The sequence below is a fragment of the Arvicanthis niloticus genome, chromosome 7, assembly GCF_011762505.2.
Source record: "Arvicanthis niloticus isolate mArvNil1 chromosome 7, mArvNil1.pat.X, whole genome shotgun sequence".
Lineage (NCBI taxonomy): Eukaryota > Metazoa > Chordata > Mammalia > Rodentia > Muridae > Arvicanthis > Arvicanthis niloticus.
In genome coordinates, this window is record NC_047664.1 from 29,665,123 (window position 1) to 29,680,616 (window position 15,494).

Consider the following 15,494-nt stretch of genomic DNA (forward strand, 5'->3'; position numbering starts at 1 on the left):
GGTTCCCCAAAGCAGACATGCAATAAACAGTCACAGGAAGAATTATGGCATGCCCCCATAGCCTGCTCAAACTAAAAGCAGAAGGATCCACACATGGACCAGTTTTTCCTAAACACAGGAAATTCACAGCAGCCAGAGGCCAAACTACCTCAGCTTGATTAAGTCCCTCTGCTCTAACCTCACAAAAAAGTGAGCTAAAGTAAGCTGATATCAACCTGTCAGCTCCTTTCCAACAATCTCAGCTCCCTGCCTTACGAAGCTCACCCTTCTGTTTCTGCCCAATCCAAGCTCACTCATTCTATTTTGTAGAGTGAAGGTTGCCCCATTCATGAATGTAAAGGCTAATGAGACCTTTGTCAGACTTGTTAAAATTCTGCCTCTGGTCGTAGGGGAGAGCACCATCTAATGAAAACTTTTCATTAGGACCGTGTTTCATTCACATTAGGCTGCCATAGACTGTATATCCAAGTAGTGGCTGGATACATCTCCAGTCTTCACTGGGCCTCTTTCACCAAGGCAGGTTTGACGTGGAAAGATACAGCAATCAGGAGAAATCCAACTATACTCGGGGAATCTCAGAGAAAGAGACAGATTTAATTTTGTCCTATCTTCTCTCCTATCTCTACAACAGGCCACGTCTCATACCGTCTACAAACATATTTTAAAAAAACATTTACTGATGTGTGTTTGTGGAAAAAGCACATGTGCCATAATCCTTCCACTTCTTCCCTGAGTTTTGGAACTCAAACTAAGGTCGCCAAGCTTGCACAGTAAATTCCTTTACCTGAGACATCTTGCTAGCCCCCAAACACAATTTTTCTGGCAGAGGATGCATATTATTTGGGTCATTTTATTTCTCTGATCAAAACAAATTAGCCAACTGAACTGTACACAGGCATTGTCTGAGTTTATGCTTATAAACTTATAGATACCTAAACAAGAACCTCTTCCAACCAAGGACAGGTTCTGTCTGCTTAAGTGGCAATTTCTTCCTTGTGGGTCCAATAACTTCTGCCCATGAAAAAAAAGAATCTACCAAGCAGTTTGTGTTCAGTCAGCAAGTTTACTACTTGCATAGCTTAAGCCTTAAACTCTTCCACAGTACACATTGGGTTGTGACCCTAACAAAGCCAATTTAAAAAAAGACAGACGCCAGAGAATTAGGTTGCTTTTTGCAGGATTCCTGATCTTATAAAAAAATAATTAAAAACAAACAAACAAAACCAAACCCAGCCTCAGTAGGGAACTGAAAGGCAATTTTGAATTTAGGGGAAAAACAAGACAAGCTAGACATCTTGGCAGCCTTTGGAGGAGGGAGCCGGATAAGAGAAAAAGAGAAGACCATGTTTTCTCGGAGTTAAAGGTCAGAAAAGCAGGCAGCCTCAACAATGCAGGCCTGGGAATGGCTGCATTGGATAAGGAAGGTCTTCAGCGTGACTGAAAAAGCCCAGAACCGTAGGGCAAGCAGGGTTAGGAGTTTTGGTTAGTGTTTGAAGGAGATAGAATGAAGAAAAGAAAAGTTAAGTTTTTTCCAGTGAAAATAGGCAGACTTAGCTATGCGGGGTTGTAGACAAAGAAACAACAACAACAACAACAACAAAAAAGCACACTCCCCCTCCTCTCCCTCCCCCTCCCCTCTGACAATCAGCTCCCGACTGCTTGGAGCCTGACCCAGTGGCTTGTTATGCCTATACAAACAATTAAGAACCTAACCCTTGGTGACCTCTCCCCAAATTGCAAGCTGTCTTGGCTGGTAATAGAGAGGTGGGGGTGGGGTGAGGTGGGGCCCAAAGCTATGAGGGGAAAGTTCCATCGGTGGCTCCAAGCTTGTCCATGTTTAGTTACCTACGATTAGTAAAAAAAAAAAAGCTCTTCAGTTCTTACTGGATCCCTGCCAGCTACTGTTCTGGTAATCCTGATATTCCGTCTAGCGTTGGCTGCAGCCTTTACCAAATCTTTCTGAATTCGAGTCTTACTCTTATTTGATAGCTGCAGATCAACTGGTTAGGGCTGGAGAGCGCCGGTGTGGGCAGGCTTAGGAGCGGCGGCCCCGAGGCTAGACCTCCTCTTCCCTTCTCCCGGGTCGGTTTCGCCCTCCCAGGGGACTCCTGCTCGCTACAGTCCTGCGCTCTCTTTCTTCTCTCACTGCCTCTGCCTACTTGGCAGCACCTAGCTCGGCAAAAAGAACGTATTAAGCCAGCAGAGAACCGTGTTAAACCTGCAGAGAACCGGAAGTCAAGAGATTGCTTAGGTAACACCATCGCCACAGCGCGGGCGGGAAACCAGAATTCCCGCGTTAGGGCCTGGGCGGCGACCTCAGGCCTTCCGAGGCCCCGCCCCCACGCTGCGTGGCGCGCGCGCTCCTCGGCCCTTACTCATATACGCATGCGCAACGCCGGCCGCGCGCGTCACCGCGCGCAGGCGCACTTCGAAGGGCGCGCTTTTCGGTAGCTGCTGTCCCGGCAGGGAGCGCAGGTGGGCGCCGGTAGGCTGCTGTTCTCCGGTAGGCCGGCAGGCCGAGGATGTGGTTGCCGTGCCGGGCCGTTTTCTTTGGTTTTGTCTTGTTCTGTCCGTTCTTAGACTCGGGTTGTCGGAGAGGGTGGCCTTGGGAAGCCCGCGGCGAGGCGGCGGCTGGGGGCTGAGGGACGCCGTTGTACGTTGGGGTCTGTCAGCAGCAGCTACCTCCCGCTAGGACTCTTGGGAAGGCTGGGACAGGTTTGCCACCTAAATGTACTCATTTTGAGTATCTTGCGGTTAGTATTGCTTGCGGCAATACTAACACAGGTGAATTTCTCCGAAAATCAGAAATGCTCCAGCATCTGAATTTGACGCCCAAAATAACATCCTCATCATGAAACTTTTTTTTTTTAAGTGCGTTACTGCTCAGAAAATAATATCTACAGTTAACCGTCGGTTATATAGCTAATATATATATTAAGTAAACGTGAGTCGTATTTAGAATGGAGTCTCCTACCTGATGTATGTGTTAATATCTAGACATCAGACACACTTCTGACCCCAAGCATTTGGGATCAGGATATTTTTCAGTTGTACTAACTGGTTCCAGGCCATGCTCGGTCGCTATGACCTGAGGGGGGACCTTCCAAAGGGAAGAAATAATAATTCATAATCTCTTATTATATATCTAAGTTCTGGGGACTCTATAATGCTTTCAATAATTACAAAAACTTGTTAGCTAAATAATGGTGCACACTGCTTCCCCACCCCCCTCGGTGAAAACAGGCATAGCTTAAGAGATACAGAGTCACTGCTGAAAAAGCAGATTATGCATTCAGAATTCAGGACCTGGGAAATGGCTTAGTGAGTAAAAGCTGCTGAGTGTGAGGACCTGAAGCCTGGGATCCCTAGGAACCGACATGGTATAAAGAGAAAACCCAATTCCTGCAAGTTTGCCTTCAGACCTAAACCTGCACCCCTCCTCCCCAATAGATAACAGTTAATTACAACTTTTATGTTCAATGTCTAAAGATAGGTCTTACAGCTTCAGATCCTGTGCTCTAAATTCCTATGCTACTTTGCCACTAGTAAATTAGAGTAGTTTTCAATGATTATTATTTAGTTGATACCGTGGACTAGGTACTGAAGAAAATCTAAATACAATGAAAAGTAGTTCTTGTCTGCAGAAGCCACCTGTCTAGTTTGAATGACCAATAACATTCTTAATCAGAAAATTAACAAAGTAAAGAAAATTGAAATATAACTCTGTTGCCCATACTTTATAGATTTTATTAAGAGTACAAAAGTTGAAATGACTTACAAGGGTTAGACAGGTCAGTACCTGTGTCACTGAGCAATGGTAACAGACTGGTTTTGGTTGTATGTATCTGTAGTTGTAGACTATGACTGACTTGGGAGATGACTACTGAATAAAAGGGTGGTGGTGGAAGAGGACAATTTTTAGAGAATGATTAGGATTGGAGATTTTAGTTGATAGACTGAAATGAAGCTATAAAAAAAGATAGTCATTGTGAACCTTTGTGGTTGATATTTTTCAAGTTACCTTGCCTTCAGGTTCTTATTTCTGGTGTTGTATAATGGAGAGTAAAATAAGGTTAAAGCAGATGAAAGCAGGGTTATTTATTTGCCTCAGAACTGTTGATCCAGTTTCGATTTAAGTTAGTTTCACTAGATGTTAAATTTCCTATTATTATTATAAGCAATGATGTATGTACCCCTACCTGTAATGTGGTAAATTCTTCCCACAGCATTGTCAGAGATAAAAGCTATATTAAGCCAGGCGGTAGTGGTGTAACCCTTTAGTCCCAGTGCTCCAGAGGCACAGACAGGTGAATCTCTGAGGTTGAAGACAGCTTGGTCTACAGAGTTGAGTTCCAGGGCAGCCAGGGCTACACAGAGTAACTCTTTCTCAAAAAATCACTAAAACCACCACCACCAGAGCTATATTAAATATAGCTCACATAAAAAGTATTGGTTATTTAGCTAAACTTCCAGATAAACAGTGATTAAATTTGAAATGTAGATATTCTTTTGCTTTATGGTAATACTTAAGACACCAAAAGGTTTTCTTAAATTTTTTTTCATCTTAGAATCCAGGCAAATTCTACATTGCAAAAATATTTTTTACATTGTTTGGTGATAAGTGGGGCACATTTTTGCCGAGCTATGCATATGGATGCTAGGGAAATACTTTCAGGAACCATGCAGGTCTTGAGAACTTAAGTTGGTAGGCATGAGAGCCGGTGCCTTGTGCTAAGCCATCTCCCTGGCCCAATTGTATATTTTTCTAAGATTCTTTATAACAGTGTGAAGAGGCTTAGGAGAATATCTCAGGAATAATCTGAAGTAAAACCCCTTTTTAGTAGACTATTTGGCTTATTTTGGAGTTCATTTTTTATAAGTTTTAATTTTCAACACTGAGAAATGAGGAAAATTTGGAGGATTTGTGGCATCATGTTTCAAGTGTTTATTCATGATAAGCCATTAAAAATATTAAACATGTCACTACTCATCTTTATGTTCTGTGTAGCTCAACCTGTGCTGATAACATCAAGACGTATTCAGTACCTGGTAAAGTACGCAGTGCTTCACGTGGAACTTGACCTTGATTTCTGGCATTGGTCATAATCAGCAGAGTTCTCTCTAGTAAGTAAGTTCTTTAACTCTCAGCTCAGTTTCTACATTTGTATAGCAGGGGTACAAGTCTTCAAATCATTCTTTTTCTTTTCTTTTTTTTTTTTTTTTTTTTTTTTTTTTTTTTTTTTGGTTTTTCAAGACAGGGTTTCTCTGTATAACCTTGGCTGTCCTGGAACTCACTCTCTCACTCTGTAGACCAGGCTGGCCTGAAACTCAGAAGTCTGCCTGCCTCTGCCTCCCAAGTGCTGGGACTAAAGGCGTGCACCACCACCGCCTTTAATCATTTTCTTAATCACCTGATTTGATTCTCACAATGGTTCCTTCAGAAAAATCTGAACATCTAAAAATTGTAAGTGGCTTGCTTAGTATTATCTGGTTTTTCTTAGAAAGCAGGCTTAAGATTTAAAGCTTCATCATGGCATCTTCATACTTAGTTTTGACTTGTTGCCCCCAGTGCTGCCTCCTACCCACCCACCCTTTTCCCTTGTTCCTTCCTTCCTTCTCACTAGATCCCTTCTGCCTTCCTATTCCTTGTCCCATTGCCCTATTTCTCACCTCCCTAAAGGTGACCACCTCCTCTCATAATCCCTATTTCTGTGATCTACAAATAGATCCGTTAAGGCATGCACACACACAATTTCTGACTCTTTTACTCTCCTGTTACATGGTCTATTGCTTTATTTCTCAACTTCCTAAAGATCACAACCTCTTCTCATGATCCCCTCTAGTTCTGACCTACAAACACATGTAAATGTACATGCACATACAATTTCTAAATCTAGATTCTACATGTAAGAGAATGAGGTTATTTGTCTTTCTGAATCTATCTTATTTTTCATATCATAGGATTTTTAGTTGCATTGACTTACTGCAAATGTCTGGATTTTTTCTTTATGGCTACATAGAACTCCATTTACATCATCTATTGATGGATATTGAAGTTGTTTTGTTTTATGGCTGCTGTAAATAGTGTAGCTATAAACATAGATGCACTAGCATTTCTGTGGTGGGTGGACTTAGAATTTTTGGAGTATATACCAAAGAGTACAATATTCAAGGTTTTTTTTTGAAAAGCATTTATGTTGATTTTTCTAGTGGCCACACAAATTAGCTTTTCCACCACCAGGAAATAGGGTTTCTCTTTCCCTACATCCTTGACAGTATTTGTTGTCATTTGTTTTGTTGATGACAACCATTCTGACTAGGAGATAGACTCTCAAGACAGGGTTTTTGTTTGTTTGTTTGTTTGGTTGGTTGGTTGGTTTTTCGAGACAGGGTTTCTCTGTGTAGCCCTGGCTGTCCTGGAAGTCACTCTGTAGACCAGGCTGGCCTCGAACTCAGAAATCCGCCTGCCTCTGCCTCCCAAGTGCTGGGATTAAAGGTGTGTGTCACCACTGCCCGGCCTCAAGACAGTTTTAATTTGCATTTCCCTGATGACTAAGAATGTTGAACATTTGTGCAAGTATCTATTGGCTGTATTTCTTTTGAGAACTGTTTGTTCAGTTCATTAGCACAGTTTTTAATTGGAAGATTGAGGGGTTGTTTTTTTCAGTTCTTTATATATTCAGAAAGGATATGTATATGTGTGCATGAGTATGTGCGTTGTGGCCAAAAGAAGTTGTTAGATCCTCTGGAGCTGGAGTCACAGGTGGTTGTGAGTAGCCATGTGGTTGCCCTGTCCTCTACAAGAGCAGCAAGTGCTTTTAACTGCTGAGCCATCTCTCCAGCTGCCTTCACATTTTCATAGAATCTTGTAACTCTAGTCTGGGGTAACAGTTTAGTCTTAGTGAAGTGCTTGGTGTACAAGCATGAAAATGCAAGTTTAATCCCCAGAGCCTATGTAAGAACTCTGGTCAAGAAATATGGTGGCAGGTACTTGTAATCATGCTGGGAAGGACAGGCTGATCTTTAGAGTTTACCGTTCAGTCAACCTATAACCTACTTGGTGAGCTTCCATTCAGGGAGAGACCTGTCTCCAAAAACAAAGTGGACAGTGCTTGAGGAGTCATCTCTTCCACCCCACAAGAGAATATTTTGATTCTTTTGTATTTAGTAAGACTTGATAAATGGCCCAAAGTGTGATATAGTTTACAGGAGATTCCATTGGCTGCTGAGAAGAATTTTTTTTTTCCTGTTATGATATAGTAACCTGTAAATATTTGTTGAGTCCTTTTCATTTGTGGGATAGGTAAGTCTAAAGTTTCTTGGTTGATTTGTTTGGATGACTTATCTCATGAGAATAAGAAATTGAAACATTAATTTTAAGTCTTTTTGTACATATTCTTATACATATACCTGTGTATGGAGGCCATGTATCAATATTGTCTCCTGTCACTCATCAGTTAATAAATCCTTCTCTTCTTTAAGCTGTTTATGAAAGCTTTTGGGACAGAATCTCATGTATCCTAGATTGGCTTTAAACTTACCGTATAGCTGAAGGTGGTGACCTTGAACCTCTCTTGCTTAATCTACCACCCAAGTGCTAGGATTATAGGCATGCATAGATATACCCAGTGCATGTTTGCTGGGGATCAAACACAAGGATTCAGTCACGTTAGGAAGCACTCTACTAAACTGAGTCACATTTCCCAAGCCCTTTCTTTGGTTACCTTTAAGTCCTTTCTATTTAAACCCATGAATATTTTCTCTGTAGGAAAATAACTTATAAGCAAAACAGTTTGGCATCTATGATATCATTATTTAGTTGTCCTTAATCTTGAACACTATATCAATGTATCTGTGTGTCTTGAGTACTTGAAATACATGATTTAACTAGATGTTTGTTTTACAAATAATCTGTCTTTATAAATGAACCTTATAAATCTATTGTACTTTTTGTTAGCAGAGAGTTTTATACTTTTGTTTTCTTCTTGCTACTGATTTGCCTTCAATTTTGTCTTGTGTTATAGAACCTTTGAGATGGAGTCGTCCAGCTCTAAGTCTGTGCAGGTGGACGACTGGCAGAAGAATTACTGTGTGGTTACATCCAGCATATGTACACCAAAGCAGAAGGCGGATGCATACCGCGCACTACTACTGCGTATTCAGTATGCATATGCCAACTCCGAGGTCTCTCAGGGCTGTGCTACCAACCTGTTCAAAAGGTATACAGAAAAATACTCTGCAATTATTGATTCTGACAATGTTGTAACTGGCTTGAATAACTATGCAGAGAGCATTTTTGCTTTGGCAGGATCTCAGCAGGCTGACAGTGACAATTGGCAATCTGGATTGTCAATAAATAATGTTTTCAAAATGAATAGTGTACAGGAGATGATGCAAGCTGGCAAGAAATTTAAAGAGTCTCTGCTGGAACCTGCTGATGCATCAGTAGTCATGTGTAAAGAGTCCACCATCTTTGAGCTTCCTCAACTTAATGTTTGTGAACGTTCTAAAGGGGCTGACTTATTATCCAGTTCAGTTCATGACACAGGTAAGACCCAAGCCATTCCAGGGAGCAGTCTGAGATGTTCCTCATTTCAGAATGCTCTGCTGCCTATGGCAGCTAATACCACCAAGACATGTCTCACCTCCTCAACACCTTTACGTGAGTCAACTACTGCAACATTTCACGTGACGTCATTATTTGGAAACACCAAAAAGGAAACTCGGAGCTTTCCTAAAACCAGCACAGGACTAAATATGTCCTTATCTAATCTGTCTAAAGCTTCTAGTAAGACAGAAGACAGTGGCCAAAGGGAAGATAATAGCCTGCCCACCTTTAAAACTGCAAAAGAACAATTATGGGCAGATCAGAAAAAAAAGGGCCATCAATCCCAGCGTACATCTAAGTCTTCTAATGGTGTTATGAAAAGGTCTCTAGGAGCTGGGAGATCGAGAGGGATATTTGGAAAGTTTGTTCCTCCTGTATCTAATAAGCAAGACGGAAGTGAGCAGAATGGAAAGGTGAAGCACAAGTCTAATAGGGAAAGGTCTCCAGAACCAGCATACCTCACTGATGATCGTCTGAAGAATGTGGAGCCAAGGATGGTTGAACTTATTATGAATGAAATTATGGACCATGGGCCTCCAGTACATTGGGAAGATATTGCTGGAGTAGAATTTGCCAAAGCCACAATAAAGGAAATTGTTGTGTGGCCCATGCTGAGGCCAGACATCTTTACTGGATTGCGAGGGCCCCCTAAAGGGATTCTGCTCTTTGGCCCTCCAGGGACTGGTAAAACTCTGATTGGCAAGTGCATTGCTAGTCAATCTGGAGCTACATTCTTCAGCATCTCTGCTTCATCATTGACTTCTAAGTGGGTAGGTGAGGGAGAAAAAATGGTCCGTGCATTGTTTGCTGTTGCAAGGTGTCAGCAGCCAGCGGTGATATTTATTGATGAAATTGATTCTTTATTGTCTCAACGAGGAGATGGTGAACATGAATCTTCAAGAAGGATAAAAACGGAATTTTTAGTTCAGTTAGATGGAGCAACCACATCGTCTGAAGACCGTATTCTTGTGGTAGGAGCCACAAATCGGCCCCAAGAGATTGATGAAGCTGCCCGGAGAAGATTGGTGAAAAGGCTTTATATTCCTCTCCCAGAAGCTTCAGCCAGGAAACAGATAGTAGTTAATCTCATGTCTAAGGAGCAGTGTTGCCTCAGTGATGAAGAAACTGAACTGGTAGTGCAGCAGTCTGATGGGTTTTCTGGAGCAGATATGACACAGCTTTGCAGAGAGGCTTCTCTTGGTCCTATTCGCAGTTTGCACACTGCTGACATTGCTACCATAAGTCCAGATCAAGTTCGACCAATAGCTTATATTGATTTTGAAAATGCTTTTAAAACTGTGCGACCTACTGTGTCTCCAAAAGACTTGGAGCTTTATGAAAACTGGAATGAAACATTTGGTTGTGGAAAGTGAATACAGCAATTGAAGGTAGAAGCTACCATCTAATAGTAGTCTTTTTACCTTTAGCATAGGAAGCTTGGGGTGTGCTACTTGTATTGTTTTGGAGTATATCCTGACTTCTGTGCCTCAGATTAGGATGATAACAGCTTGACTACTGATTGATATATTAGTATGTTGTATTTGCCTTCCAGTTATTATACGATATATAAGCTCATTTCATTTATATAGAATGACCTTTTGTTTCTAAGTGAATTCAAATTAGAACTTTAGTTTGGTAATAATAAACTTTGTCAGTGTAGTAGTATTATTATGGCTTACATTTGAAACAGCATTGCATTCTTGGCTTAGAGTTAAGATCTTTACCAAAGGCTAGAATGAAAGCAACAGAAAGTAAACTACATTATTAGCCCGTGCTTGTTTGTAACTTGTTTTGTGGGCTTTTTTTTCCTATCAAAATTAACTAATAAAAACATGTTTAGAAATAGCAAGATGTAATTTTGTATCAGGGATGTAGCTTGTCTCAAAAGATACGAGGTTTTTTTTTTTTTAGGATTTGGAAAGTTTTCTATTATTATTTTATCTGATAATACTGAAAAGCCTGTTTCAAACTAATTTTTAAATTGTTGTATCATTTTGTTTTGTTAAACTGTTCATTGTAGAAACTTAAGACAGAAGCAAAGAGAATAAAAATTGTTAGTTTGTTACCACTTTGATGGAGCTGCTTAATTTTCCTATAACATCTTTCAATTTATTTGTTTTAAACAGTCCTGTGTACAACATATATGTATATGATTTTACTATGCTTTTGTAGTCTGCTTGTTTTTCCCCTCTAACTGGTATTCAGCCATGTTGGCATGAAACATTCTTCCTGCCTCAGTTTCTCCACAACAGTGATATTTCAGGCCTGTGCCATCATACACAGTTAGCCAGTTCCTTTTCTTTAAAGTTTATTATCATTTTGAGTGCTATCACAAATGTCTATAGAAATCTTCCTTTACACACTGTTTTGTTTGGTATAGATTGGCTATAATTATTTAACACAGGAGTTGATACTTTTCTTTTGTGAATATAACAACATGAAATGGAATTTGAAATCTTTTTTTGTAACCTTTTTAAAAAAGATTTATTTATTTGGGAGGTGGAGAGATAACTCAGCAGTTAAGAGCAGGGACTACTACTCTTCCAGAGGTCCTGAGTTCAATTCCCAGCAACCACATGATGGTTCACACCATCACTAATGGGATCCGATGCTCTCTTCTTGTGGTCTGAAGACAGCTACAGTGTACTCAAATAAAATAAATACATAAATAATTAAAAATTATTTTATTATGAGTGTTCAATCTGCATGTACACCTGCATGCCAGAAGAGAGCACCAGATCATATTTTAGATGGTTATGAGCCACAATGTGGTTGCTGGGAATTGAAGTCAGGACCTCAGGAAGAGCACATAGTACTCCTAACTGCTGAGCCATCTCTCCAGCCCTGGAATTTGAAACACTTTTAATGAGTGAATATAGAAAGTTTGTACTTCATGGTGGCTCACAGCCACCTATAAATTAAGTTCCTTGGGATCCAGTGCCCAGTGCCCTTCTTGACTACAGCAGATATCAGGTACAATGGTACACATTCAGACAAAAAAAAAAAAAAAAAAAAAAAAAAAATCAATAGATTTTATTTACACATTAAATCTAATTTTTTTTAAAAAAGTTTGTGCTTTGGTATAGTGTATATTGTTATTTCTCATCCACCTTTTATTTATACATTGTTGCTTTAAAACCTTTTGCAAATTTCCCCCTTTGAAATATGTGATTGTCACATTAGAACTTAAGCTACTGTTTTCAATTTTTTGTTTTTTTTTTCCAAGTCAGGGTTTCTCTGTGTAGACCTAGCTGTCCTGGAACTCAATCTGTAGATCAGGCAACTCTCAAATTCAGAGATCTGTCTGCCAAGTGCTGAGATTAAAGGTGTGGGCCAGTACCACCTTGCAGCTTTTTTACTCTTTGTTTTTACTTTATGCATATGAGTGTTTTGCCTGTATGTATGTCTGTACACCATTTGCATGTGGTGATCACAGATCACAGAACAAGATGTCATATCCCTTGGGACTAGAGTTACAGTTATGAGCTGTCATGTGGGTGCTGGGAACCAAACCAAGGTCTTCTACAAGAGCCTATTAGTCACTGAGCCATTTCTTCTGCTCTAACGTCCTAAAATATCTCCTAATATCCAATACTTTATCCTTGTTAGGACTTGAATATAAAGTGTGCCTCACAGGCTCATATGTTCAATTATAGTGGTGCTATTTTGGAGGGTTCTAGAAACTTTAAGAGGTAAACTTTATAATAAGTAGGCCATTGGGTTCTATTCTTGATGGCTTGTCCCAGGCTCTTGGTTTCCTTCTGCTTCCTTTGTGTGAAGTGAAGACTCCCCTGCCACAAGCTTTGTTGCCAGATCACCTTGAGCAGGACCTTCTGAAACAGCACCTAAAAGAATCTTCTGTGAAGCTTTTACCAGACTTGGTTACAGTGAAAGATAGCATGTGCTGTCATTGCCTAGCTGATTTCATTTAACTCTGAAACTTAGTCTTAATTTTATTGTTTTTTTATTCTCATTGACAACACCTGTCAATAATAATGACCCTGTCAATACTGATATTTTTACTGTTACTTGTTTACCAACCAGAGGCCATTCCCCTCTGTGGAGCTTAGTCTGGGAGAAATATTATTCCATTATGTCAGAAATACACACTGGAAATAAAAACAGCATCTTCAACAGCTGCTGTGAGGAAAACTGTTATACCCACAACAGAGGATGCTTTTCTCATTCTGCACAAAGCTCTAAATGGATCAAGAACAACGTAAGACCTGAGACCCCCCCAAAACTGCTTTTTTGTTTTTTTTTTTTAAACAGGCATATACTTCAATTTATAAGCACAGGTAAAGACTTTCTGAGTGAGATCTCCAGTAGCACAGGAAATGAGGTTTAACAATCAATACATGGGATTTAATGAAACAAAAGCTTCTGTACAGTAGAGAGGAATTGTGGATCGGCAGAATGGAAAAATGAGTGTAAATTTGTTGCAGTACTAGAAAAGGGAAGAAATATTGGTCTTTCCAAAATAGTATGGCTTAGGTGTTTCTGTATTGGATTGTTGGAGTTCCCAGACTATACTTGTAGTCTGCCTATGGAAAGGCCAGATGAGATTGGTCTTGTAGGGCCTAGTCTTCAACTGTTGTTCAGGCAGCAGAGCAGGCTGTGGCAGTCTTCAATGAAAAAATTGCACTTTAATCCCAGCCCTTAGGAGGCAGAGGCAGGCGGATTTCCGAGTTCGAGGCCAGCCTGGTCTACAAAGTGAGTTCCAGGACAGCCAAGGCTAACAGAGAAACCCTATCTTGACCCCCCCCCTCCCCCCAAATTGCAGAGACTGGTCCTGGAGAGTTCATAGTCTAATAAGACCCACTATGAAATGGAGCTCCCCACATCAGAGTGATTTACAGTAGTCTGGTTTTTGTGAGACTGTGACCTAAAAAGTGAGTTCATGCTGCCACCTTATTCCTTATTTGGCAAAGCAGTGAGTTTCAGGATACTTAAGAGTTTGGTTCTGTTTTTACTTTGAAACTTGTTTACTAATTCACCTTTCAAGACCAAAACTCTATATAGTATATGAAGAGAAGTCTTTTCTCCACATCCATCTCACTAGCACAGGCAAAGAGTTAGCGTACCTCACCTCACAGTTAACATACGTTCAGTGCTGAGCAAATGAAAGATACTCTAAACAGTGTTAACCCATGCCATTTTAAAGTATAAGTTGATTTGTGTACCCTGTAAGAAAACCATTCAGTAGTTTCCCATTGAAATGAAAATAAGGTTCCAATTGTTCCTAGCCTCAAATATTTTATTCTTTCCTACTTTGCTGCATCCCTTTGTCCAGATATGATGTCACATGCCTTTAATCCTAGCATTACCCTGGAAGCAAAGATAAGCAGATCGACTTAGATGCTACCCTGATCTACATAATGAGTTCCAGGCTGGCCAGAGCTAAATAGAGTGTCTCAAAAAAGATGTTTCCAGTGTAGGAAGAACAGTGGACAGAATTCTGAAAATGTACCAAAATCCTCACTCCTAATTCCAACACTGATCTAGGTACTGCTGGAAAGGGCTTTGCAGATACAGTTTAGTGGACCTAAAGATAGAACAATTATCTTGAATTATTTATATAAACCCAATCTAGTTGTATGAATCCTTAAAGCAGATGTTTCCTGGTTGGTGGGAAAAGAGGTAGTTAGATTCTAAGCTCTATAGTATAACCTATATAAACCCTAGGGTATATAAACCCTAGTATAAAGCTAGGGTTTGAGGGAGGCCTCAGCTGACCACAGGCCTCACACTGAAGACAAAACAACACTTCAGGCCTGTAATGTGAGATATAGGCATAACTGCATAAGGCAGTTCTTTCAGTTACCTCCAGTGACTGTAGACTGTAGACAGCAGAGAAAGCGACAGAGCTACCAGTCTTGTGCTTTACAGAACTGAGATAGCCTTGTGTTGTGTAGTATACTAGGCTTGTAGTAATTTCTTAGAGCAGTGTAGTATGAATGAAAATGTCCCCCATAGGGTAAGAGGGTTGAACTCTTGGTCCCTGATTGGTGCTGTTTGGGGAGGGCCACAAACCCTTTCAGCTCCTTCAGTCTTCTCTCTCACTCCTCCATTGAGAACACCGTGGTGATCAGTTCAATGGTTAGCTGTGAGCATCCGCCTCTGTATATGTCAGGTTCTGGCAGACCTCTAAGGAGACAGCTATATCAGGCTCCTGTCAGTATGCACTTCCTGTCATCCACATCAGTGTCTGCCTTTAGTGATTGTACATGGGATGGATACCCAGGTGGAAGAATCTCCAGATGGCCCCTCCTTCAGTTTCTGTCCCGCACTTTGTCTTCATATTTGCTCCCATGAGTATTTTGTTATTCCTTCTAGGAAGGACTGAAGCACCCACACTTTGGTCTTCAGGTTTGATCCCTAGCACCTACCTGACTGCTAATAACCATCTGCAGTTTCAATCCCATGGGAACCCTGGCTTCTTGACAATAGTATGCAAGCAAGTGGTACACAAACATACATGAAGGCAAAATACCCATGCTCATTAAAAGCAAAACAAAACCCCACAAAAAAACAAAATCAGTATTTATAAATGAAAAAAGGTGATTTCCTTTTGGTTCATTTACAGTGAGGTAAACTTTTTGATGAAGAGTTAGAGGGACATAGGTCGACAAAGAAAGTGAGGTGGTCACTGCTTATTCCCAGAGGACATTGCAAAGAAAAAATGGTGAGTAGGCACGGGCTGGTAGTAGTGATCCAAACAGGACCAGTAGAGGAAAGGGGAGCTGCAGCCAGGGGGATCTCTGAGTTCGAGGCCAGGGCAGTTAACAGAAAAACCCTGTCTGAAACAAAAGCAAAAACCAACCAAACAACCCCTCACCCCCAAACCATCCAACCCAGAGTCAGTTTACTGAACTTATAGTCTGAA

At 40.7% G+C, this 15,494-nt stretch overlaps 1 protein-coding gene across 9 annotated transcripts; it reads left to right on the forward strand.

The window, feature by feature from the left end:
- Nucleotides 1–2,408: 2,408 nt before the first annotated feature.
- Fignl1 (fidgetin like 1) lies at nucleotides 2,409–10,766 on the forward strand. 9 transcript variants are annotated; one of them, XM_076938119.1, is made up of 4 exons: nucleotides 2,409–2,475; nucleotides 5,009–5,128; nucleotides 8,025–8,219; nucleotides 8,309–10,766. In XM_076938119.1, the coding sequence occupies exons 3-4, from the start codon at nucleotides 8,132–8,134 to the stop codon at nucleotides 9,979–9,981; spliced, it is 1,761 nt and encodes a 586-aa protein (XP_076794234.1). In that variant the 5' UTR covers nucleotides 2,409–2,475; nucleotides 5,009–5,128; nucleotides 8,025–8,131; the 3' UTR covers nucleotides 9,982–10,766. The 9 variants fall into 9 exon arrangements, with proteins under 9 accessions (XP_076794234.1, XP_076794233.1, XP_076794230.1 ...); XM_076938118.1 differs by having other exon boundaries at nucleotides 5,009–5,124; XM_076938115.1 differs by having other exon boundaries at nucleotides 8,025–10,766.
- Nucleotides 10,767–15,494: the final 4,728 nt, after the last annotated feature.

Bases quoted from the DNA above. Each gene is read 5' to 3' on its own strand.
- Fignl1 (XM_076938115.1), top strand. From the start codon at position 8,035: ATGGAGTCGTCCAGCTCTAAGTCTGTGCAGGTGGACGACTGGCAGAAG.